Source organism: Aethalodelphis obliquidens, unplaced genomic scaffold, assembly GCF_003676395.1.
Source record: "Aethalodelphis obliquidens isolate GAN/ISIS:26980383/991018 unplaced genomic scaffold, ASM367639v1 scaffold56, whole genome shotgun sequence".
Classification (NCBI taxonomy): domain Eukaryota; kingdom Metazoa; phylum Chordata; class Mammalia; order Artiodactyla; family Delphinidae; genus Aethalodelphis; species Aethalodelphis obliquidens.
The window spans coordinates 9655701-9678985 of NW_020838000.1; the positions used below are offsets into that span (position 1 = coordinate 9655701).

At 47.3% G+C, this 23285-nt stretch overlaps 1 protein-coding gene across 3 annotated transcripts in view; it reads left to right on the top strand.

Annotated features, from left to right (window-relative positions):
* RFTN1 (raftlin, lipid raft linker 1) overlaps positions 1 to 23285 on the top strand; it is a 204628-nt gene that overhangs the window by 12119 nt on the left and 169224 nt on the right. For 2 of the 3 annotated variants that reach the window (XM_027086561.1, XM_027086558.1), the window contains exon 2: positions 5029 to 5181. In XM_027086561.1, coding sequence (XP_026942362.1) covers positions 5037 to 5181 — 145 coding nt within the window. In that variant the 5' untranslated portion in view covers positions 5029 to 5036. Of the gene's footprint in view, positions 1 to 2251; positions 2270 to 5028; positions 5182 to 23285 lie in introns of those variants that run through there. The other variant, XM_027086560.1, reaches the window with a different exon arrangement.

Here is a 23285-nt window from a genome sequence, read left to right on the forward strand (position 1 = left end):
AAGACCCCTTGGATGGTTTTTCTTGGTGCCTTGATTATAGAGAGACCCATGCACGTGGGTGCAGGGATGTCTTTTGGGAAGATAAAGACGTAAAAAGAAGAAAAAACCCTCCTGTGTGACTGTCGAATAATCAGAGCTGATCCAACCATCACCTCACACATAAAACAAGTAACCTGGTTTCCATAGGTGTCAATGTGAAGTGACTATAGGAATTTGAAAGGGCAGAGCTATGGGGGTTGGATGGACCATACGAAAGTACTGGAAAAATGTCATCACACACAGGTGATTTTTAGCAAGTGTCCTTTACAAAAACAGACAATAACGAAAGGAGAAATAGCCATGAATAGCACTGCTGGTCATGATTCCCTCCCAGTGAGCTGATGCCCCAGGGTGAGCAGGGGTGGCCGAGCTAAATCCGCGGAATCTCAGCGGGTCTCACCTTCCACGGTGCCTCTCGCGGGTCAGCATCTGGCCACCCTGAGTGTGTTATTCATTAACAGGATCCTGTACTTACCGTGTAACCCAGCGATCCCGCCCCGAGGTATTGCCCTAGAGAAATGAAAACTTAGGTCCACGTCAGAACTTCTACGTGAATGTTTACAGCCACTTTTTTTAGAATCGCCCCAAACTGGAAACTCCCCAGATGTCCTTCCAGCATGAGTGGCTGAAGCAGGCCCCTGACTGCAGGCTTGGCCGAGGAGGCAGCTGGCTGTGGTCATTTGGAGCAAACTTGATGTAGAGGTTACCTGTCGTATGATGAATCACGCCAAAACTTAGAGGCCTAAAGCAGCAACAGCGGTGTGTTTTGCTCAGGGAGGGCCTCTCTTCGGGGCTGCTTGAGCTCCCTCATGGCATGGTGGCTGGGTTCCAAGAGCAGGTGTCCCGAGAGTCAGGCAGTGGATGCTCCCAGTTTCTTAAGGCTCAGGTCCAGAAGCTGGCACTGCATCATCTGACGCTTTCTATAGCAAAGCAGTCACGGAGCCCGGATTCAGGGGAGGTGACATAGGCCCCGCCTCTCGATGGCAGGAGTGTCAAAGGATTTGGGGGCCACATTAAAAAACCATCACAGTTACTGTTTACCTTCTGCCCTACCTTGACCCCCGAGACCCTCCCTGAATGTCTGTGCGGGGCACGTGCAGCTACGCCAGCCCCATCTGCCAGCATCCGGTGAGGCTGTGCCCTTCACTCCTTCCTCCTCCTCCACCTCTCACTGCCCTCCAAGGCCCATATGCAGCCTCTGCCCCAGCTTCTTGTGGGATTCTAATACAACCAGGGTTTGGGAACCTTGCACTGGAAACAGGGAAGTTTACAAAATGTAGATGTAAGGCACTATTATATCTTAGTTTTCCTTCTTTTTTTTTTTTTTTTTTTTTGCGGTACGCGGGTCTCTCACTGTTGTGGCCTCTCCCGTTGCGGACGCGCAGGCTCAGCGGCCATGGCTCACGGGCCCAGCCGCTCCGTGGCATGTGGGATCTTCCCGGACCGGGACACGAACCCGTGTCCCCTGCATCGGCAGGCGGACTCTCAACCACTGTGCCATCAGGGAAGCCCCAGTTTTCCTTCTTTTTGTAAGCTAGATTTTGTGACTTGTTTGAGCATAGTAGGGACTGTAACAGACATTTTTGGAGTGATGTAAAAGTCTTTCCTATTTTGACAGGGGTGGGGTTGGTGGAAGAATGCAGGAAGGAACTAGGAGGAAAGCAAATCTGCCAGTAGCAAGCAAGGTAGGGCCCTAACACGAACGAGTAAGAGGAACAAATTCACACTGAGCTTTTGGTGACTGGCAACGGCTTCACCATGATTCCCTTCCCAGAGAGAACTGTGCTTTAGAAGCAGTTGCTTAACCAGGGTTGTATGCCCTAAAATTTGAGACCTCAAGGATTCACTGGTATTACAGTTTTGCACCTGGCTGGTACAGTGTCTGATCACATAGATGATTTCCCAGGGTCTCATTGTGTCCTGTGAGACAAGCACAGTGCCCTTTGGAGTGAACTTGGACCTCAGGTTTGGGATAGTCTGATTAAAACCTTAAATTCAAAGTTATGAATTGGGAGTTTTTCTAATACTTCCTGACATGCCTCCCTGCAACCCCAAATTTGTCTGAGACTATCTTACTCATCTTGATAATCCTCTCCTCCTTTTTTTATGCTGTGCAGGATCCTGTCCTTGAGAGAAGAAATTAAATCATACTAAAGTGTTAGTGGCTACCAGGAGCTTGGCTTGTTGCCCGTCCCAGGGAGATATTTGTGGTTTCAAAGGCAATGCTGAGGTAGGGTGTTCTCAAAGGAATGACTCTCTAATGCTCGAATTTACCTAATAGGATAGCAAGAATGGGAAGATTTTTGAGGAAGGGTTTTTTTTCTTGGAGGTCCCCAAATGCTCGGTCCTTTGTAGGGAGGAAGACGAGTGAGTGACTGGTAAGCCTTTGGGTTATTTCCAGTTCTGTTCTGGCAGTGATAGTATTTATCTCACTAGGTTACCTGTTCCCCAGTACTTAGGGGCCTCCCTGTCTGCTTCTGCTTTGCCCCAGCGGATGCCAGGCGGTTTGCTTTCTGGCAGTTAAATATGCAGCCTCTGTGCATATCAGCTATTATATCTGCAGAACTGCAGAGTATTTTACAAGTAATCAGTTCATGCAGATTGCACATAAATCATGTCTGCTCTGGCCCTTTGGACACTAATGTTCTCTTATTAAGGCATAAGTAAGCCTTCCTGTTCTCATCCATCCTTCCAGACTTTTTTTAATTACTGCCAATATAGCCTGGTTGTCGCTTCATCAGCCTGTTCCCTCCCTCCCCGGCCTCGTTGCTTTTGTGCGGTTCATCTTGTTGTTTTGGAGCTGGCCAAGTTGCCGTAGGAAGCTGGGTACCTTGTGAATGGATTGAACCAACGGAAATTCTTATCTCAAAAAGGAAGTGGCCACCACGTTTCTGTTTGTGATATTCTTGACCAGTTAATATATTTGTGAAATATGTTCTGATGGCAGCACCGGTGCCCCAGAGAGGAGGGAACTTAGCCAGGCTCAGTCACAAAAGGGAAACTATCTCCCGCTGTAGTCTGGGGAGTGGATAAAAAGTGATTTCATGAATGTCATTCTGCCTAAATAAACAGAGAACATTCATTGTTTTTAATCCCCTGGAAGCTCAGCCCACCCTCGTATGCACATCGTATTAACATTTCTCCGTTTTCTTTCCAAACCGCAGCCACGGATCTTTGCTCCGATACACGTGGATTCTGCTTCCAATTTCTGCGGCCCTGCTCTTAGTGTTCAGCCAGTTTTCATTTTGGTCTCAAATGACTCTGAGTCTGGAAGAACCGCTCTGTTCCTGTGGTTTGGTCTAAAATGGAATAAACAGGGACTTTTTAGACGAGGCCTGTAAAAGTACCACCGTCTACTTTGAGAGGTGTTTTTTGAATGTAAAATCCTGTCTAAATAATTACTGTTGAGGGTAGAAAGGACTTTGGAAATCGTAACAACTTATTATCCCCTCTTAGAAACCACGGAGGAGCGACATCTCTCTTTTTTTTTTTTTCAGATGGGCTGACACCATGATGCACTTGTATTGCTCTTCAGATCCCATTTTTTAATCATGTATACAGAGTATAGGGGAACTGAGACACTCTGAGGTGTTATTTTCCTCAGATGGGGAGAAAAATGATATAAAACAGTATTTTTTTTTTAAACATCCTTATTGGAATATAATTGCTTTACAATGGTGTGTTAGTTTCTGCTTTATAACAAAGTGAATCAGCTATACGTATACATATATCCCCATATCTCCTCCCTCTTGCATCTCCCTCCCTCCCACCCTCCCTATCCCACCCCTCTAGGTGGTCACAAAGCACCGAGCTGATCTCCCTGTGCTATGCGGCTGCTTCCCACTAGCTATCTATTTTACATTTGGTAGCGTATATATGTCCATGCCACTCTCTCACTTCGTCCCAGCTTACCCTTCCCCCTCCACGTGTCCTTAAGTCCATTCTCTACGTCTGCGTCTTTATTCCTGTCCTACCCCTAGGTTCTTCAGAACCTTTTTTTTTTGATTCCATATATATGTGTTAGCATACGGTATTTATTTTTCTCTTTCTGACTTACTTCACTCTGTATGACAGTCACTAGGTCCATCCACCTCACCACAAATAACTCAATTTCGTTTCTTTTTATGGCTGAGTAGTATTCCATTGTATATATGTGCCACATCTTCTTTCTCCATTCATCTGTCAGTGGACACTTAGGTTGCTTCCATGTCCTGGTTATTGTAAATAGTGCTGCAGTGAATATTGTGGTACATGACTCTTTTTGAATTATGGTCTTCTCAGGGTATATGCCCAGTAGTGGGATTGTTGGGTCACATGGTAGTTCTATTTTTAGTTTTTTAAGGAACCTCCATGCTGTTCTCCATCAATTCACATTCCCACCAACAGTGCAAGAGGGTTCCCTTTTCTCCACACCCTCTCCAGCATTTATTGTTCGTAGATGTTTTGATGCTGGCCATTCTGACTGGTGTGAGATGATATCTCATTGTAGTTTTGATTTGCATTTCTCTAATGATTAATGATGTTGAGCATTCTTTCATGTGTTTGTTGGCAGTCTGTATATCTTCTTTGGAGAAATGTCTGTTTAGGTCTTCTGCCCATTTTTGGATTGGGTTGTTTGCTTTTTTTGATATTGAGCTGCATGAGCTGCTTGTATATTTTGGAGATTAATCCTTTGTCAGTTGCTTCGTTTGCAAATATTTTCTCCCATTCTGAGGGTTGTCTTTTCGTTCTGTAAAACAGTATGTTTTTGGTGTCGTTTCGGAATCACAGGCTGGCTGGTAATGGTATCTTATGAGCGAGAGAAAGCAGCCTGAGCGTAGAGCCTCCAGTGTTCAGGTCACGGGTTGAACTGTGCTCTAGATTTCAGCCAGGCTCAAGTCCTTTACGTGTTCTTCAGGGAAATAATGGGGTCGTTTATACTACGGTGTGTAAAAACAACATCACAGGAAGAAGAAAATCATTCCCCCGTTTTTCTCCTTTTGCTGGCAGCTGCTGAAATGGGTTGCGGATTGAACAAGTTAGAGAAACCTGATGACAAACGGCCTGGGAATATCTATTCGACGTTGAAGAGGCCCCAGGTGGAAACCAAGATAGACGTGTCCTATGAGTACCGCTTCCTGGAGTTCACCACCCTGACCGCCGGTGAGGACGGGGTTCAGCCCAAGCCAGGGGTGGGGGGCTTGACAGGGCTTCGGCCCAATCAGCGCTGGAGGGGCTGCCCAGGACACGCTGGGGGGTGGGGGGCTGGAGGCGGGGGGGGGGGGGCGTTGGGAGGTGAACTGCAAAGGGTGGGCCTGTTGAGAAGGGCCTGCGCTCCGAAATCCAGATTTTTAGGTGAAATCTTTCATTGTTTTGAAAGCTAGCAACTAATTTAAATTGTAACAAATTAAAACCAGGTGTGAGCCAAAGAGTACACTTGGGTGGGCTGCATTTGGCCCTGGGCCCGCTTGTTTACAGACTGTTTCACGACAAGACGCGTGGAAGAGGACAGTCGCCATCTGTCCGCGTGGTCGTCTGCCCGTCCACCCAGGTCTCCCTGCCCCTTGTCCGCTGGCGTCTTTCGAGACTGCTCGTCCAGCGGGCTTGGCCCTGCCTCACCCCGGTGTCCCAGTGGCCCCCGGGTGACTGGCGAGTGAGGGTCAGTGTTTTCATCCCGAGCATTTGCTGAGCACCGACCGTATACAGAGAGTTGAGGTGGTGCTGTGGGAAAAGCACGCGGCCCGTCCTGGTTTCCAAGACTCATACACATGGAAAAACTCAGCAGGCTATAACTGTAAGTCGGAAACATGTAAACTATGTTTTCGGAAGAGGAAGAGAACATTCTTCCTTGTGGGAGACCCCTGGAAGCCGTAAGCCCAACCCAGGAGCTTCCTAACAGAGACATCTTAAGACTAACTTTCTCCCTGGGCTTCTGTGAATATGTTAATCTTCTAGTAAGAGAAGAGAATTCATGGGAAAAGCCCTCCGAGTCGTGGGTTTGAGCCCTGGCTCTGCCGTGGAGCAGCCGGGCCTGCAGTGTCCTCATCTGTGAAGTGGGCACACACAGACCAGCTTGCAGGGCAGCACTGAGAATCAGGAGAGGCGACACGTGTTCTGAAGCTCTTAGCACGTCCAGCTCCAGTTGGGTTGCTGGCATCACTACCCCAGCTCCCTCCTCCACCGCTTCTGCCCGACCACCTTCGTGCTGAAGCTCCAGATGCTTTCTGAGCCCCGAGAGGGATGGGCAGCTGGGCGTCTCTGCAGGGGTGGGCCTGGGCACCCCTCACGTCCCCCAAACTGAACCCGGCCTCTTCCTCAGCAGGCTGCTTCCTGCTGGCGCCGTTGATGAATATAATGTCACCGTTGTCCTAAACGGCCAGACTTGACACCTTAGTCATTGTGACCATGTCTCCCCCTCACCCACAATTTCCATTCTGTCACCCAGGCCTCTTAAAACTACTTCCAGAAATGCTAATGAGGTAGCTGATGTAACATGGACAAATCTGAACCTAGAAGCATTTGGAGTATTTCGTCATCCAGTATTTGCTCAATGAGTATTTGAGCGCTTTCAGTGTGCTGGGCCTCGTAGGATGGTCAAGGAGAAAACCAGAGCATGTGTAGGAGAAAAGATCCGAAGGAAGTATATAACAAGATGGTCGATATTGATTGTTAGGGTGCTGAGATGGTGGGGGAATTCTTTTTCTCTTTTTCATATTTTTGTGCATTGTGGTTACATTTCTTGTATTACTAAGAGGAGTGATTTGTGCCTTTTGCTTTTCTTAGTAATAATTTCCAGGAATACGTCCCGCCTCCTGCCCCCCACTGATTCATTGCTCATTCCCTGAGCTATTTCCCTGACCTTGTTTGTTTCTCTGCTTCCTTGTGCTCCAGTCACAGCACCTACATGGCTTGTTTGGATTGAATTACCTTTTGTTTTCCAATTATAAAGTGGATATATGTTCATCATAAAAAGTTAGGAGGGGCTTCCCTGGTGGTCCAGGGGTTAGGACTTCACCCTCCAATGCCGGGGGTGAGGGTTCCATCCCTGGTCAGGGAGCTAAGATCCCACATGCCTCGCAGCCAAAAAACCAAAACATAAAAAATTAAAAAAAAAAGCAATATTGTAACAAATTCAATAAAGACTTAAAAAAAAGTTAGGAAAACACTGGAAAAATTCTAGCTGGTCTCCCTGCTTCTCTCCCCTTGTTCCCACCACCCCCAGATCACATCACTCCTCTGCTCAAAACCCTGCCATGACTCCCAGACCCTGAGACACCAGCTTCCCTCTGCCTCAATCTCCCACTGTCCTGCGTGTTCTGTCACTGCGGCCTTGCTGTTTCTCAAATCTCCCAGGCCTCCTCAGGGCCTTTGCATTTCCTGTTCCCTCTGCCTGGAAGTTTTCTCAGATATACCCTGGGTTCAAACCCTTAACCCCCTTCTCTGGGAAACCTCTCTGACTGCCTATTTAAAATTTCACCTCCCCTGACACCCCATCCCTTTCCCCTCTTGATTCTCCTCATAGCGTATGCTGCTGTCAACATGCTTTATATTTCGCTTGTTGTTATTCATTTCCTTGTTTGTTGTTTGCCTTCCTTCAGAAGGTGGAATCCCTTCTCATGAGAGCAGGATTGTGCTTATTTTATCCTTTGCTGTATTGTCGGTGCTTTAAAAAAAAGAAAAAAAAAGAACAGTGCCTGGCACATAATAGATAATCAATAATGTTTGTTGAATGAATCCTCAATGTATATTTTTGTATCCTGCTTTTTTGCATCTTAACATTGTACCATGAGGCACACACCTCGTGGTTCCATATGTTCTGAAAATATGATTTAATGGCCCCTATATGCTTGAATTACTCAGGGTGCTGTAATTTATTTAGGGTCCCCTTTTATTGTTTTATGTTTTGTTTTGTTTTTGCGGTACGCGGGCCTCTCACTGTTGTGGCCTCTCCCGTTGCGGAGCACAGGCTCTGGACGCACAGGTTCAGCGGCCATGGCTCACGGGCCCAGCCGCTCCGCGGCATGTGGGATCTTCCCGGACCGGGGCATGAACCCATGTCCCCTGCATCGGCAGGCGGACTCTCAACCACTGCGCCACCAGGGAAGCCCTTTCTGACACTTTTATTCCATGATATATTAAACTCATTTGTGTTTCCTTGAGGGCAGAGACCAAGCCTTTCCCATCTTTCTGTTCATCTTTCTTGTTTATGCTTTCTGGCCGAGAACAGCGTGTCCTAAATAGTTGGGTTCTAGTACACCTTCAAAGTCACTGTTACACCTGCTGATGCGGTTCTCTGGCAGCCTGTCAAGTTTCTTTTCCAGAAGTTCTAATGGGATCATTCATTATTGCTCTAGAGTGGAGCCAACATTTGTTAAGAGCCTACTGTGTGCCAGGTCCCGCGATGGGGCATTAGATCCCTGATCTCATTTTTTTAAACTTTTCAACTTTGCCAAAGTATTATTTAAGCATACCACACTGCACATCTTTAAAATGTTCAAACCCATGAAGCCGTCACCTCATCAAGATGTAGAACGTTTCCACTGCCCCCAAAGTGTCCTCATGCTCCTTTGGAGTCCCTCCTTTTTTCCAACCCTCTGTCCCCAGACAGCCAGTAATCTGCCTTCTATCACTGATTTTATTTTCTAGAATTTTCTATAAATGGAGTCATGGTGTGTAGTCATTTGGTCTGGCTTCTTCCACTCAGCTTACTTATTTTGAGATTCATGTATGTTGTTTGGTGCGTCAGTGGCTCATTCCTATTTCGTCGCTGAGTAATATTCTATTGAATGGATTTACCACGGTGTGTTTTTCCATTCACCTGCTGATGGACTTTGGGGTCATTTCCAGTTTGGGGCGATTACAAATCAAGTTGCTATGACCATTCGTCTTTTTGTGGTTTCTTATGTCATCTTATCGCCACAGTAACCCAGTGAGGTGCATGGGGACACTCGTTCCTTTTTTGCAGAAGAGGAAATGGACCCTCAGAGAGGTTAGGTAACCTTTCTAAAGACGCAGTGCTAGGAAGTGATTAGGGTGGAATTTGCATATGGATCTCTTGGGCATCTGAGCTCTTGTGCCTTGTAAACCGCAAGGTGCCAGAGAAATAGGCATTGACACCAGTCAGAACATTCTTGCTAGAAAACTTGTGTTCTAGTGTAGAGACGCATAGGAGTACTCTTCTATAGGGTTTTGGCCATAGGGGATTTTTGAGGAGCACTTGACATGCTTATTTTTCATAGCGAAGGTGGTCATCTGACACGTTAATGGATTTCAGGTTGGGGAAAGGGTGTTGTCCACTTCCACCTGCTGGCCTAGGCAGGAAGGGGACCACGTGCCCTTTAAAACAATCGAGGTCGGAGCCAACATTGTTCTATCTGTCCCTTGCTTAGAGCTCGGTGCTTTTGTGGATGATACTGGGACACGCAGCCTCGCTTGTAGGGCTGGCGGAGGCAAAAAGCAGCGGGAGACTCACAAGTGAAGCATGTAAGCTGGCAAAAATCTCCATTCTGGGTGATTCGATTGGATCTTAAATTTTCAATTAACTCTGGTCGCCGAGGGATGAACCTGCCCTTTGATGGGTTTCATCGCAGACGGAGGCCCAAAAGCATCACAATTTCTGCAAAACGGTGCTTCATTATCCCTCTTCTGTGTGTGTTTTGCCAGCTTCTCTGTGCCAGGCCACTCAGAAGCTACCTGTGTCAGCTCTGTGAGAATCCACTGTGTTTATAACATGCTTGGTGTGGGGACAGTTGGCAGTCAGAGACCTGTAGGATGAAGTTAGTGCCCAGGGCGTGATCCTTGCCTGAACTGTCTAGCCCTGCACTGTCTAGTACAGAATTCACCAGCCACATGGTTACTGAAATATAATAATTGATTACCACTGAATAAAATGAAAAATTCAGTGCCTCTGTCACCCTGGCCACACTTCAAGCGCTCAGCACGCACATGTGGCTGGTGGCTACCATACTGGACATCGCAGATGGAGGACACGCCCACCATTGCAGAAGGGTCTGTCGGGCAGTGCTGTTCTAGTTGGTTTTCAAGGGAGGATAACTCTGTGGCAGGTCTGACTCTGTATCCCTAATGCACATTAATGTACCATGTTATTATGAAAGTTTGCCCTTGGGTTCATCACGGACTGTAGGATGACAGCTCATTGATTTCACAGATATTTATTGAATGTTGACCAGAGGCAGATGTTGTGTCCTGAGCACATAAGAGTGAACCAGACAGGAGGTGCTCCCTTGTCTTAGTCAGCTGGGCTGCTGTAACAAAATGCTCCAGACTGGTGGGCTTAAACCACAGATTTTTATTTTCTCATGGATCTGGAGGCTGAAAGTCCAAGATCAGGGGGCCGGCAGGGTTGGGTTCTGGTGAGAGCTCTCTTCCTGGCTTGCAGACGGCCACCTTCTTGCTGTGTCTTCATGTCTGAGAGAGACAGAGAGAGTCCCTTCTCATGTCTCATTTCTTATAAGGACATTAGTCTTATTGGAGTAGAGCTGCACCCTTATGACATCATTTAACCGTAGTTGCTTCCTTACTCTAAATACAGTCACATTGTGGGTTGGGGCTTCAGCAGTTGGATATTGAAGGGACAATTCAGTCCATAGCACTGGTCTAGCCCACTGGTCTACATGGCTTCGGCATCTTACAGATGAAGAACCAAGTGACTGTAGTGCTTGAGGCTAGAGTGCTGGTGATAGAGGGGCTGTGGTGGAAGGTTCCCTTGTTGGAAGATGTGTATGTCAAGGAAGGTTTGAGATCCGCAGGTGGATTTGGAGTTAGCCAGGCAGGAGAATGAAGCTGGGAGCAGGTGATCTTTTCAGGCAAAGGGGACAACCTATGGGAGGGGCCAGAACGTGGAGACAGCATTGCATGTACGGGAAGCTGTAGGTGGTTCAGGTCGGTTGGAGTGTGGCTTTTCAGGGGCCAGGTGACTAAAGGTCTTAGGCCTTGGACTGAGGAGACTAGGCTCTCTCAAGAGCCCTGAAGGATTTTAAGGTGGGGCGAGGGTAGGTGACGTGATCAAATTTATGTTCTGGAAAGCTCGCTCTGGGTTTAGAGTGAAAAAGGATGGCAGGGATAAAACTGGGGGAGAGGAGAGCATTTGGAAACCATTGCAATCATCAGGCAAGGGGTGAAGGTGGCCTCAGCTGAAGGGGTGGCAGTAGGGACGAGGGAAGTGAGCGGGGGAGGGGGGAGTCAAGAGAGATCAGGAGGTGATCCCAGGGACTGACTGGCAGGTGAGGGAGTGGGGAGTAGAGGAGGAGGTAGTTCACTGGGCACCTGGATGGCTGGCATGGGGGCCACACGGCTGGATGCTCTGATTCTGTTTTAAAGCAGTTTCTTTTTTAAAAAAATAAATTTATTTATTTATTTATTTTGGCTGTGTTGGGTCTTCAGTGCTGCTCGCGGGCTTTCTCTAGTTGTGGCAAGCTGGGGCTACTCTTCGTTGCGGTGCACGGGCTTCTCATTGCAGTGGCTTCTCTTGCTACAGAGCACGGGCTCTAGGTGCGTGGGCTTCAGTAGTTGTGGCGCGCGAGCTCAGTAGTTGTGGCTCGCGTGCTGTAGAGAGCAGGCTCAGTAGTTGTGGCGCACGGGCTTAGTTGCTCCGCGGAATGTGGGATCTTCCTGGGCCAGGGCTCAAACCCATGTCCCCTGCATTGACAGGCGGATTCTTAACCCCTGCGCCACCAGGGAAGTCCAAAAAGCATTTTCAAATAATGATCTCACTCGATCATCCAGGTGGCCCTGAGAGCCAAAGCAAAAGCAATTTTTTTCTCTTTCTTTTTTCAGATGAGGAAATTTCCTTGATATGTAGTAGGTAGTAAGTGGGACCAGAATCCAGTGCTTGTACTGCCTTCACACAGCATTTTTCTTCTGCACGTGAAGGAGAGCTCAGGCCTCCCGAATGGCATAGCAGTATAAAAAATAACTTTATTGGGGTATAACTTATGTACCATAAAATACACCCATATGAAGTGTATGGCTTGATGAGTTTTGGTAAATGTAAACACCCGTGTAATCACCACCACATTCAAGATGTGGAACTTCTCCATCACCCTAGAAGATTCCCTGCCCCCAACACCCGCCCCAGACAACTGCTGATTTGCCTTCTGTCACTCTAGGTTCATCCTGCTTCTTCTCGAGTAACATAGCAATGTAGTCATACAGGGTATATACTTTTGTGTCTGACTTCTTTTTTTTTGCGGTACGCGGGCCTCTGACTGCTGTGGCCTCTCCCGTTGCGGAGCACAGGCTCCGGACGCGCAGGCTCAATGGCCATGGCTCACGGGCCCAGCCGCTCCGCGGCACGTGGGATCTTCCCAGACCGGGGCACGAACCCGTGTCCCCTGCATCGGCAGGCGGACTCTCAACCACTGCGCCACCAGGCAAGCCCTGTGTCTGACTTCTTTAACTCAGCATAATGCTTTTGGGATTCATCCATGCCATTGTATAGATCAAGAGCTCATTCCTTTGTGTTTCTGAGTAATATTCCACTGTCTGGATGTGCCACAATTTTTCAATCATTTTCCTGTTGAACACTTGGGCTGTTTCCAGTTTGGGGCTATTATCAGAAAAGGTGCTATGAACATTTGTAAACAAGTCTTGTGTGGACATATGTTTTCATTTCTATTGGGTAAATACACAAGAGTGAAATTTCTGGGTTGTTGGGTAAGTGTATGTTTACCGTTATAAGAAACTGCCCAGCTGTTTTCCAAAGTGGTTGTGCCATTTTACATTTCCAGCGGCAGCAGATGAGGGTTGGGAGCGTCATTATTTTACATGTGATCATTACAGCTGCTATTTATTAAGCACCTCGTGTTGTGTTAATCAATTTTAAACAAACTAAGGACAGTCTGATGAGGTGGGTGGTATGGAAGGATAATGGAGATCTTGAGTTCGGAGAGGTCACACAAGTGACTTGCCCTAGGCCACCAAGCTGCTGGGTGTGTGTAGCAAACTCCATCATCGAACTGAACAGTAGAGCGTTCACTTTAGGCTGTCTTGATTCCTGAATCGCCTGCAAGTTGCGGTGGGTTTCAACTAAATTGAAGGGCTTCAACATGAAAAAACTGAAAAGTACCTCATGATCCATCGCGTGTCTTCTTCAAGCTCGTCTTCTGTGTCTCCTCTTAAAGTCTTGCTTGTGAAACATTCCCATGACACGCATTAAAATATCTAGCACAAGTCACACTGCCACATTTTTAAAATTCCCGTCTATGTGGTTTTCCTGTCTAAGAGGTCTTTGAGAGCGGACCTTTGGGATTCTTTTCTTCGCCATTATGCTGACCAGGCTCATAGTTGGATTTTGGCTGCGAGCATTTTAGCCTTAAGCCCTGTATATAAATTTTGGGTGGTTATGAGAATAATACAGGGTGACATTAATTATTCAAAACATGTGTATTGTGCAATGAATCATTTAAAGGTCCAGGTTTTACTTCACTTCCAGTCTGGGTAACCTTATCCCTAAACGCGGCTGCAGAAGCAGCTGATAATCTTTGTCTCTTTAAGTTGTGCTTTTAATCTCTCTTCCCAACTGGGAGAAAGACTCCTCTAAAAAGATGGATCACAATTTAAGGTCTAAAAACCAACAGACTAAAGTGTTTTGGGGCTAAGAGCTTGGGTGCCTAATGGCTCATTATAAATCCTGGTACTGTTAGCCTGTCTGATTTCATGGTCAAGGGAGGTGATAAGCAAATTCTGAAATACCATCCAAAAGAATGTTAACCTCCAGAGAAAGACTGTACGCCTTTAGAACTAATCCTTTCCTTAAAGCGGTGGTTCTCCAACTTGATGGCGGGTCACAAGCACCTGAAGAGCTCTTTGAAACCCAGAATCCTAAGCTCCAGAATTTCTGATTCATTAGGTCTGGGGCAAGGCCTGGGAATGCATTTGTAGCAAGTTCCCAGGTGATGCTGATACTGCTGGTCTGGGGACCACACTGAGAACCTTCCAGAACCAGATGGACTGCAGATTTCTTTGATCTGAGTGGAGACGGCAGAGAGAAATGGTACTGGTGTGATTTTTAAGTATAAAATAAATTCAATAAATATACACGTACATAGTGACCACTCATATTTTATTTCCTTGAAGTAGCTTGCAGTATGTTTAGAAGGACAGCCCATACTCCTAAAACAAAAATACTACCAGTTGGACACAATGATTCTCAAACTTTTTGCTTAAAAGATTCCCATGGCCAGGCTGCACCCCAGACCAGTGAAGTCCCTCTTGGGAAAGTGAGCCAGACCTCAGGGTTTTTTGAAACTTACAGGTGATGCCCTGTGCAGCTGTGGTGCACCCGTGGGCATTTGTGAAGGGCCAGGTGGTCAGGACAAGCCTGGGTACCCCAGCTGGTTACCCTCAGGTGGGTCACATGTACTGAGACTTTGTTTCCCTTCAGCCCTTGGAGCTGTTTGAATCTCCTGCAGGTCACTTCCAGTTCCCTGCAGCCTGGTTTCTTTCTCCAGAGCACTGAGAAGCATGTGACATGGTGTAGTTGGGAAGCCCAGGTACAAACAGTTGTTCTCAAACTGTAGCAACACCAGAATCACCTGGTGGGCTCGTTACACCGGATTGCTGAGCCCCTACCTGTGGAATTTGTCATTTGGATGTCTAGGGTGGAGCTCAAGATTTTGCACTTCTAGCAGGTTCCCAGGTGATGCTGCTGTTTGCTGTTGCTCCTACAGGGGACCACACTGAAAACCAATGGGCTAGACCGTGGGCGGTAGATTCCCACCCGCAGCCACAGTCATTCTCCTGAGCTGAGTACTCCACATCTCCGCTGTAACTGCATCCCAGCTGTCCCCTGTGGATACCCTGCCTCCCCAGGGTGCCCTAAAACCTTAAATGGTTGTCCGTCAGAAAAGCCAGTCTTTCTAAACTGGCTCCTTCTTCCCCGAGCAGTCACCCTGGGAACCTACCCGCTGGTCCTGATGTGGGACCACACGGCCCTCCCTCTTGCCCTGTGTGAGCTGCGTCCTATGTGGAGCGCTGCCCTCCCCCCCTAGAGCCCCGAGGCTAACTGGGGTCCTCTCTCTTCTTCAAGGTCCTAGAAAAGCTTCACCTCCTCCAGGCTCTCTTCCCCGAGAGCCCAGCCCTTGCGGGTTACCAGCCACTGTGGAGGGGGGCAGGAGGTGGATGGGTTTGGGGGTGAGAGGCTGTGTAGTTGGAAATGAGTGTTTGCAGGGAGGATGCTGGGCTCAGCTGAAGGAAGAGGAGTGAGAGGTGGGTTTAGGGAATGGTTTTGTGCTGGCTAACAGGTGTGCTCCCAGGGGTCTGGGGTCTGCGGACAGCCCCTTCTTGGCCCAGGGACCTTGACTACTGGGTGTCCGTATCCTTCCCTCTCGTCCAAGGGGGAGGGGGAGGTGTAGCCCACCTGGGGGACCGTCGGTATACTGTGGTTTGACCAGCCCACGCTGGGCATATTAGGGGCCTGTTACACCTCCAACATCTGGATAGGCCTTTGTTTTCATTTACACGGCTCATCACATCTAGCTGGAAACACTGCACCTTAGAAGCAGGTCTGTAGGCTGCTCTTGGGCCCCAGTGGCCGCGTGGTACAGCCTCCTCCTTGGCGCTTTTCTGGAAGGCTTTGCCTTGATTAGGTCTCTACCACTTCTATTGCCTGCACCCCTTTTCTACTCCTTTGCTGCCCTTGCCTGTCTGACCAGGTCCCATAGAAATGACCTAGATCCTGGGCATATATCCAGAGAAAACTATAATTCGAAAAGATACTTGCACCCCTGTGTTCATTGCAGCACTATTCACGATAGCCAAGACATGGAAGCAACCTAAATGTCCATTGACAGAGGAATGGATAAAGAAGATGTGGTACATAGATACAATGGAATACTACTCAGCCATTAAAAAGAATGAAATAATGCCATTTGCAGCAATGTGAATGGACCTGGAGATTATCATACTAAGGTGAAGTAAGTCAGACAGAGAAAGACAAATACCATATGATATCACTTGTATGTGGAATCTTAAAAAAAGACACAAATGAACTTATTTACAAAACAGAAAGAGACTCACGGATGTAGAAAACAAACTTATGGTTACCGAAGGGGAAAGAGTGTGGGGGAAGGATAAATTGGTAATTTGGGATTAACATATACACACTATTATATATAAAATGAATAACCAATAAGGACCTACTTGTATAGCACAGGGAACTATACTCAATATTTTGTAATAACCAATAAGGGAAAAGAATCTGAAAAAGAATATATGTACATATATATACCTGAATCACTGTGCTGTATACCTGAAACTAACATGACATTGTAAATCAACTATACCTCAATAAAAAAAAGAAAGAAATGACTTAGAGTTGACAACCTAGAACCAGTGTTGATGGGCTGAGCTTGAGACTGTGAGGGCGTTGGGGAGGAGTGACACCTGGCTGCAGGTGCCTGCAGGTGTGTGTCCCCCTTTTCGGGGAGAAGCCCTTGGTAGGAAGCTCTGGAAAGGAAGGAAGTGGATTGGGGGATGGGTAGTTATTTGCATTACAGGAGGAGTCTTGGTTTAAAGTGGGTTTCACCATGGGGTTCCTTTAGTGGAGCCTCGAGTGCCCTGAAGTGTTTGTTTTGCCATCCGGAATGAGGTATTTATTACCGCACTAAATATGGTAACTGCAGCTTTAGAACATAACAAGTTCATCTATAACATTTGCAGCTCTTCAGCAGAATCAAACATAAAGTCATTGACGTTGATGGCACATTTCTGCAGGGAAAACAAACAAACAAACCTTGAAGCAAAATGTCAGAAGCCAGGAAGGGGGGGAGGTGGATGGATAGAAGGAAGGCCCAAGGCAGCCCTGATGGTACAGCATAAAGCAGGGAGGGGTCCCCCGTCTGAGTTGGGGGGATGATTTTTTACACCCAAACATTAAGCTCATCCCTGAGGGAGGGTCCTCCTGCTGCAGCCCTTAATCTTAGTGGCAGAAAGGCTTTCTGCTTCTGTGCCCTCTCTTGGTTTGCTGAGGATGCCTGCTGATGACGAGGTGTGCCAGGCGCCTCGTATGATGATGATGATGATGATATTATTATTATTGGTAACAGTAACGACAGTAATGACAGCTAATGAGACACGCACCATGCTTGGTGTAAGTTAATCCTCAGGGGATCCTGATTTTCGAGATGAGGAAATGAGGCCCAGAGAGGTTACCCAACATGCCCACGGTCACACAGCAAATATGTGATGGGGCTAGAATCAGAACTCAGACTTTCCTTCTTCAAATCCTTTGCTCTTAAGCGGTGTTGGCTGTACCACAGGCCTCTCCGGTACAGCTTTGAGGCTCCGTAGGCTCTGATCTGTCATTCAAAGACCCCAGCTGCCATGGCCCTTCCTTTGACTGAGCCCTGCTCCAGGGAGAACTTACGCATATGGTTTGGTGACTCATAGCTGCTGGGGATGAAAATAGCAACTGAGGGTGATGCTGTATTAGTTGCTGCACAGACAGGTTAGTCGACCTCGGCTCAAGTAACGCAGCTCTGGAGGTGACTTTCAGTCCTGTGTATAGACGGGGAGACTCAGTCACAGGGCGGTCCTGTGCCAGAATGTTGGTCTCCCTGCTGCCCGGGGCCCTCAGGATCTGGGGGTCAGAAACCACGTTAAGATCACGCTGCCCGTAACCTATTAGAATCACCACTGTTCTCATTTGCCACGATCGCGAACGCGGGGTAATAACCCGCTGGAGTGGAGCGTTGCCTTCCATTTGTTGCTGGGTTTAAAATCGGGCTGTTTGACCTCTGGCTTAGGTTTGGAGGCCAAGTGGCTGTGGATGGCTGCCATGCAGTCCTGGTTTTGTCAGTGTGCCGGGCTCAGAGCTTCTCCTGTGCTGAATATAGGCGCCTCCTTTGCTGAAAATAGTATGGGCCGTAGGTAGGGGAACATTTTTCTTTCCTAGAAAATCGCTGCCTGTGCCTCTAGGCTGCACTGACTTCTGTGAAACCGTCTGTTCCTTCCGATGTAATTTCCAGACTATTAGATTAAACAGTTTCTCCTGCCCCACGTTCAGCTTCTGTTTCCTTTTGCTGTTCATTAATAAATTGTGTGGTGGAGTTTTCATGGACAGGGTGTGTGTATGTTTATTTAATTTCAGTTTGGGCAGTAGCGGTTGTTGGGCCCTGTGAATTTATTTAGTTTCCTGCCCGTGTTTCATTTTTGTTTTTAGTTTCTGTAATTGCTAAGAGTTGGTTGCTTTTTTTCATTTGTTTCTGAGACTCATGAAAGGAAGTCAGCTGCATGAGTTAGGGGTTGAGGTTCTGGTTGGGAGGTGCGCTAAAAACAGACCCTTCTGTTTTTAAACAGGAGATACAAGGAGTGGTAAGGAAATCGGTTCCCATTAAACATGTCTTATCGCAGATAAGTACACTTTTACAGAGTCTGCGGGGGTTTTTTAAAGATAAATGAGATAATATGTGTGACATGGCTTTAAGTTTTCCTGAGCATAACTACCAAATTCGTCTTCCGTATTGTTGCTTTTGAGAACGCAGCCAAGTCTGCTATTAGTATTTATGTTATTGTTAAATATTCACTAATGGAGGTAATAAGATTAGATTTAAGAGGAAGGAAGGCATTCTTTGCATTCCTTCCTGAATGTAAAAACTCTTCGTGCTCTTTCCCCAGCGACTCCAAATCCAGACCAAGAAACAACACTCAGTCTTGTGTGAAAATGGGCTCAGGGGTGTGTGTGTATGTGCGCAAGCAGTAAATTTCAGCCACTCAAGCCTTCCTTCAGTAAAATGAAATTCCTTGGTGATGACTGTTATCTGTCAAAGCAAAACCAAATTCTTTTTCTATAGGGATTCAGAAAAGCAGCGCTGTGGTCGTGGTAATAATTTTTATCTAATTTGGTTTAAACAGAACAGAAAACAAGTTAATGTTCTATGCACCCTACTAATTATGGTTATTAGTGATATGGCTTCAAAGAAATTTTATAAAGAGGCTGTAGCCAATGTTTGGACTAGCTTTCACTGATGCTTCAGAAGAAAGGAGGCCTGTCGAATTTTTTCTATGAAATATTTTCAAATAGTGTAAAAAGGTAGGTGATTCTGCCTTCAGGTTGCTTGTCACTATCATTAATTCTAGAGAGTCTTTTCCTCAGTTCTGCGTTTCAGACGTGCCTTAAGCTGTTCCTTGTTTACGGGTCGAATCTCCTGATAAATAGAAGTGAGCCCAGCAGTTGGTACTTGCTGGAGTCATCAGCAGCTGAGATTTTCCCCCATTTTGTTGCCTAAACATGCTTGTCAGGTGCATATATATGATTCATTAGGAGGAGGATACATTCATTTGAACAGCCTTATTGGGCCCTCTTAAAAGAGGAAGGGGATGATTTCAGTTGGGCATCTTGGGTGTAAATTCAGAGTTGCTTGGTAAGCATGAACACAATATGACGCCATATGGAGCGTGTGTTCCTGTTGGTGCAGGATCGGTAATATATTCCTAAGGGATCTGGCATGCTTGATGGGTGGACTTTCTTTAATGCAGAAAGCAGTCTCTTCTGACAGAGTTATGCAACGACATCAATTCATTGGATATTTATTGACTACCTAGCTGCTCTTTCTCTGGCTCCAGGCTGGGCATGCAACGGTGAGCAAGGTGGCGAGACCTCTCAACGTAGGAACCAGTGTCTAAATCATCCCCATCCAATGCTATGTCATTCATGTCCTCGCCCAGTGTCTGCTTTCCCTTATCTGGAAACCAGTCCAGCGTGGCCGTAGCCTTAACAGTGTCTGTGTGTTATCTTGGAAAAGCATTTTCCTTGACTCACCAGGATTTATCTTTGACCTGGCAGGCCCTGCATGGCTGGAGCTTCGTCTGCTGTTTGGTGGGCACAGGAAAGCCCTGGACGTCTTAGACCGGGTCTGATCCCTGGGCCCACCAACCTGAAGCTTGGAAAACCCCTGGGTTAGTGCCTCAATCAGACCAGCTTCCCAGGGCGGAGGGTCTCGTCTGGGCAGCTTGTGCCTTCAGGCTGAGCTTTGGGAGACTGAACAGGTGCATCCAGGATGCCCTGGGTGTTTGCACCAGGCTTTCAGTCCGTGATGCTTTCTTGGTAAGAAATGGTATGTTGGTCTAGAGTGAGATGAACCTTGTGAAAGAAGAATTACTGCTGCTTCTTCCAATAGCCTGGGCTGAGATAATGCCGGAAACATGACTAGGCGCAGGGAGAAGGGCACCGAGGGTTTTCTGGATGGCCTTTGCTTTATCCCCCAGACGGGTGGCCCAACTCTCCTTGTCTAACCACTGTTTCTTGCCCATCTGGAGACTGTAAATTCGAACAAAACTTATTCTTCTTTCTACCCGGTGGTTTCTCACTGTGGACTTCACATAAATGGATTAGACCAAAATAGCTAAAATCTAAGACATCTTTTCTCGTAATACCCTTTATTTTCTTTGCTGTAAATGAGAAGCCAGAGGTGGCTTAAAAGGCAGGTGATGGGGGCTAGTGCCCCAGAGAGGTGAGCCAAACATGGTTGTGTTCTTGAACAGGGCAGAATCTTAGAGTCCTGGACAGAGCTTGGAGCTGGGAGACAAGTTAATGGAGGTAAAAACAGCTTTAAACTCAACTTTTCTGATTACTGGTTGTGTGATGTTGGGCAGCATGGTAGGTACCCTCCAAGGTGGCCCCCAGTGACCCCTGCCTCCTGGCGTTCATGCCCTTGTATAACCCCCGCCCCTTGGGTGTGGGAGGACCGAGTGACTTGCTTCTAGTGGAAGTGATGGGCTGGTACTTCCGAGATTAGGTTATAACAAGATGGTGGCTTGCACCTTGATTCCTCTTGTTCCCTTGCCCACTCCTTCTGAGGAAGCCAGCTGCCATGTTGTAGGCTGCCCAGTGCAGAGGCCTATGTGGCAGGGGACATAGTGAGGCCTCCTGCTAACAGCCAGCGAGGAACCTTGTCCAGCAGCCCTGGAGGACCTGAGTCCCACCAACACCCGTGTACATGAGCTTGGGGGTTGGTCCCCCAACAGACCTCGAGGTCCCTTCCGCCTGAGCTGATGCCCTCATGCCACCTCATGAGAGTCCTTGAGCCAGAGGCACCCAGCTAAGCTGCACCTGGATTCCTGACTCGCAGAAACTGAGGTGATAAATGTCTGTTGTTTTAGGCTGCTATGTTTTGGGGTAATTTGCTGCACGTCATTAAATACAGTTAAGTCCCCTACATACGAACGAGTTCCGTTCCGAGAGCGTGTTCGGTAAGTCCAACAAAGTTAGCCTAGGTACCCAGCTAACACAATTGGCTATATAGCACTGTACTGTAATAGGTTTATAATACTTTTCACACAAATAATACATAAAAAAATAAAACATTTTTAATCTTACAGTGTGGTACCTTGAAAAGTACAGTGTACAGTACGACAGCTGGCATACAGGGGCTGGCATCGAGCGAACAGGCAAGAAGAGTTGCTGGTTGGAGGAGGTGGGAAATGGTAGAGCTGAAGGATCGTCAGCAATAGGGGACGGAGGGCAAGCTGCAGTGTCACTCATGCCTGACGTTGATGGTACAGGTTCTGGTTCCTTGCTGGATTCAATTCTATCTACCCTCTTGAAAAAACAATCCAGTGATGTCTGGGTAGTAGCTCTTTTTTTCTCATCATGGATGACACGGTAGCACTGGATTGCATTCTGAGCAGCTGCTGCAACCTTCGTGTACCGTTCTACGTTCGGATCCTGTGCCTCAAAAACTAACAGCGCTGCCTCAGATAAAGAAAATCCCCTGCCAGTTCCTGTGTCGTGAATCCCTTCGGTTCTTCAGTTACTTCTCCTTCCTCTTGTCTCTCTTCGTCCTTTCTCTGGGCCCCCAATTCCATCAGGTCTTCATTAGTAAGCTCCTCGTGTGGCACAGCAAGGAGTTCAATGAAGCCGTGCTCTTGCAGATCTAGCTCCAGCTTCTCGCTGAGGGTCACTACGTTGCTGGAGACCTCTTTGGACTCCTCATTCACCTTCTCACATCAAATCTCAAAAAATCGTGAACAAACTGCGGGCCATGGTTCTTCCAAACCCCATTCACGGTGACGGCTGTAACCTCACGCCAAGCAAAGTCTGTGTTTTTTTATGATCTTGTTCATGTTCTATTTCCTGCCAAAATTGTCGCAAGGCTGTTACTGATTCGTTACTCGCCTTTACTGCCTGATGAAAAGTGTCATGTAAATAATATTTCTTGAAAGTCGCTGTAACTCCCTGGTCCATAGGATGGATGAGCAACATAGTACCTGGTGGCAGATGCACGACTTTGACGTTGGGATGAAAGTTGTCCATGATTGGGGGGTGGCCCACAGCACTGTAGAGCAGCAAAAGAATGTTGAATGGGACGTCCTTCTCCAAGCAATATTTCTCCACCTCCGGGATAAAGTGGTGGAAAAACCAGTCCTGGAAATGGCCTTTGTAACCCAGGCTTTTCGGTTACTCTTCCACAAAACAGGAAGAAAGCCCTTGGCTGTGTTTTTAAGGGCTCTTGGCTTCAGCTTCATATCGCCGGAAGCATTGCCACCAAACAACAGAGTTAGCCTGTCCTTTGTTGCTTTATAGCCTGGTGAGCTTATGTTCGCATCTTGGAAAGCGTGCAACTTGAAGGTTCGTATGTAGGGGACTTACTGTAAACTAACACAGGAAGTTTATGTTAAATGTCTTGCTACTGTATGAGAGGCAGCCTTGTGAGTGGTTGAGAGCACAGACTCTTGAGCCAGACTTCAAATTCTGGTTCTGCCACTGATGAGCTGTGTGACTTTGGGAAAGTCACTTAACCCCTCTGTTACGGTTTCCTCATCGGAAAAGGGAAATGTAGTTTTTGCCTTCTAGCCTCTGTATTCTAGGAAGACTAGCTTGAAGCGGGTGGATGAGTTTTAACTGACACAGTCCACACTTTCTGCCACAATGAGTAGAAAGAAGGGACCACGTTAATAGCTTTTGCGACTCTCTCAAGCCTCTTGGGTGGCTCCCATTGGGCTGAGGGCAGATTTCCAGAGGAAGGGGCAGCTAACACACAGCACTGGGGGATGGGTGCACGGGTTCCTTAAATAATGACCATCAGGACTTCCCTGGTGGTCCATCGGTTAAGACTCCGCACTCCCAGGGCAGTGGGCTCGGGTTCAATCCCTGGCCAGAGAGCTAGATCCCACCTGCCACAACTAAGAGCCTGGTGCAGCCAAGTAAATAAATAAATATTAAAAAAAATAAGGCCATCAACAGGAGTAATGCCCTACAGTGAGTGACCTGCTAGGCCGGAAGCAAAGGACCACTGTTCATTTTTCCA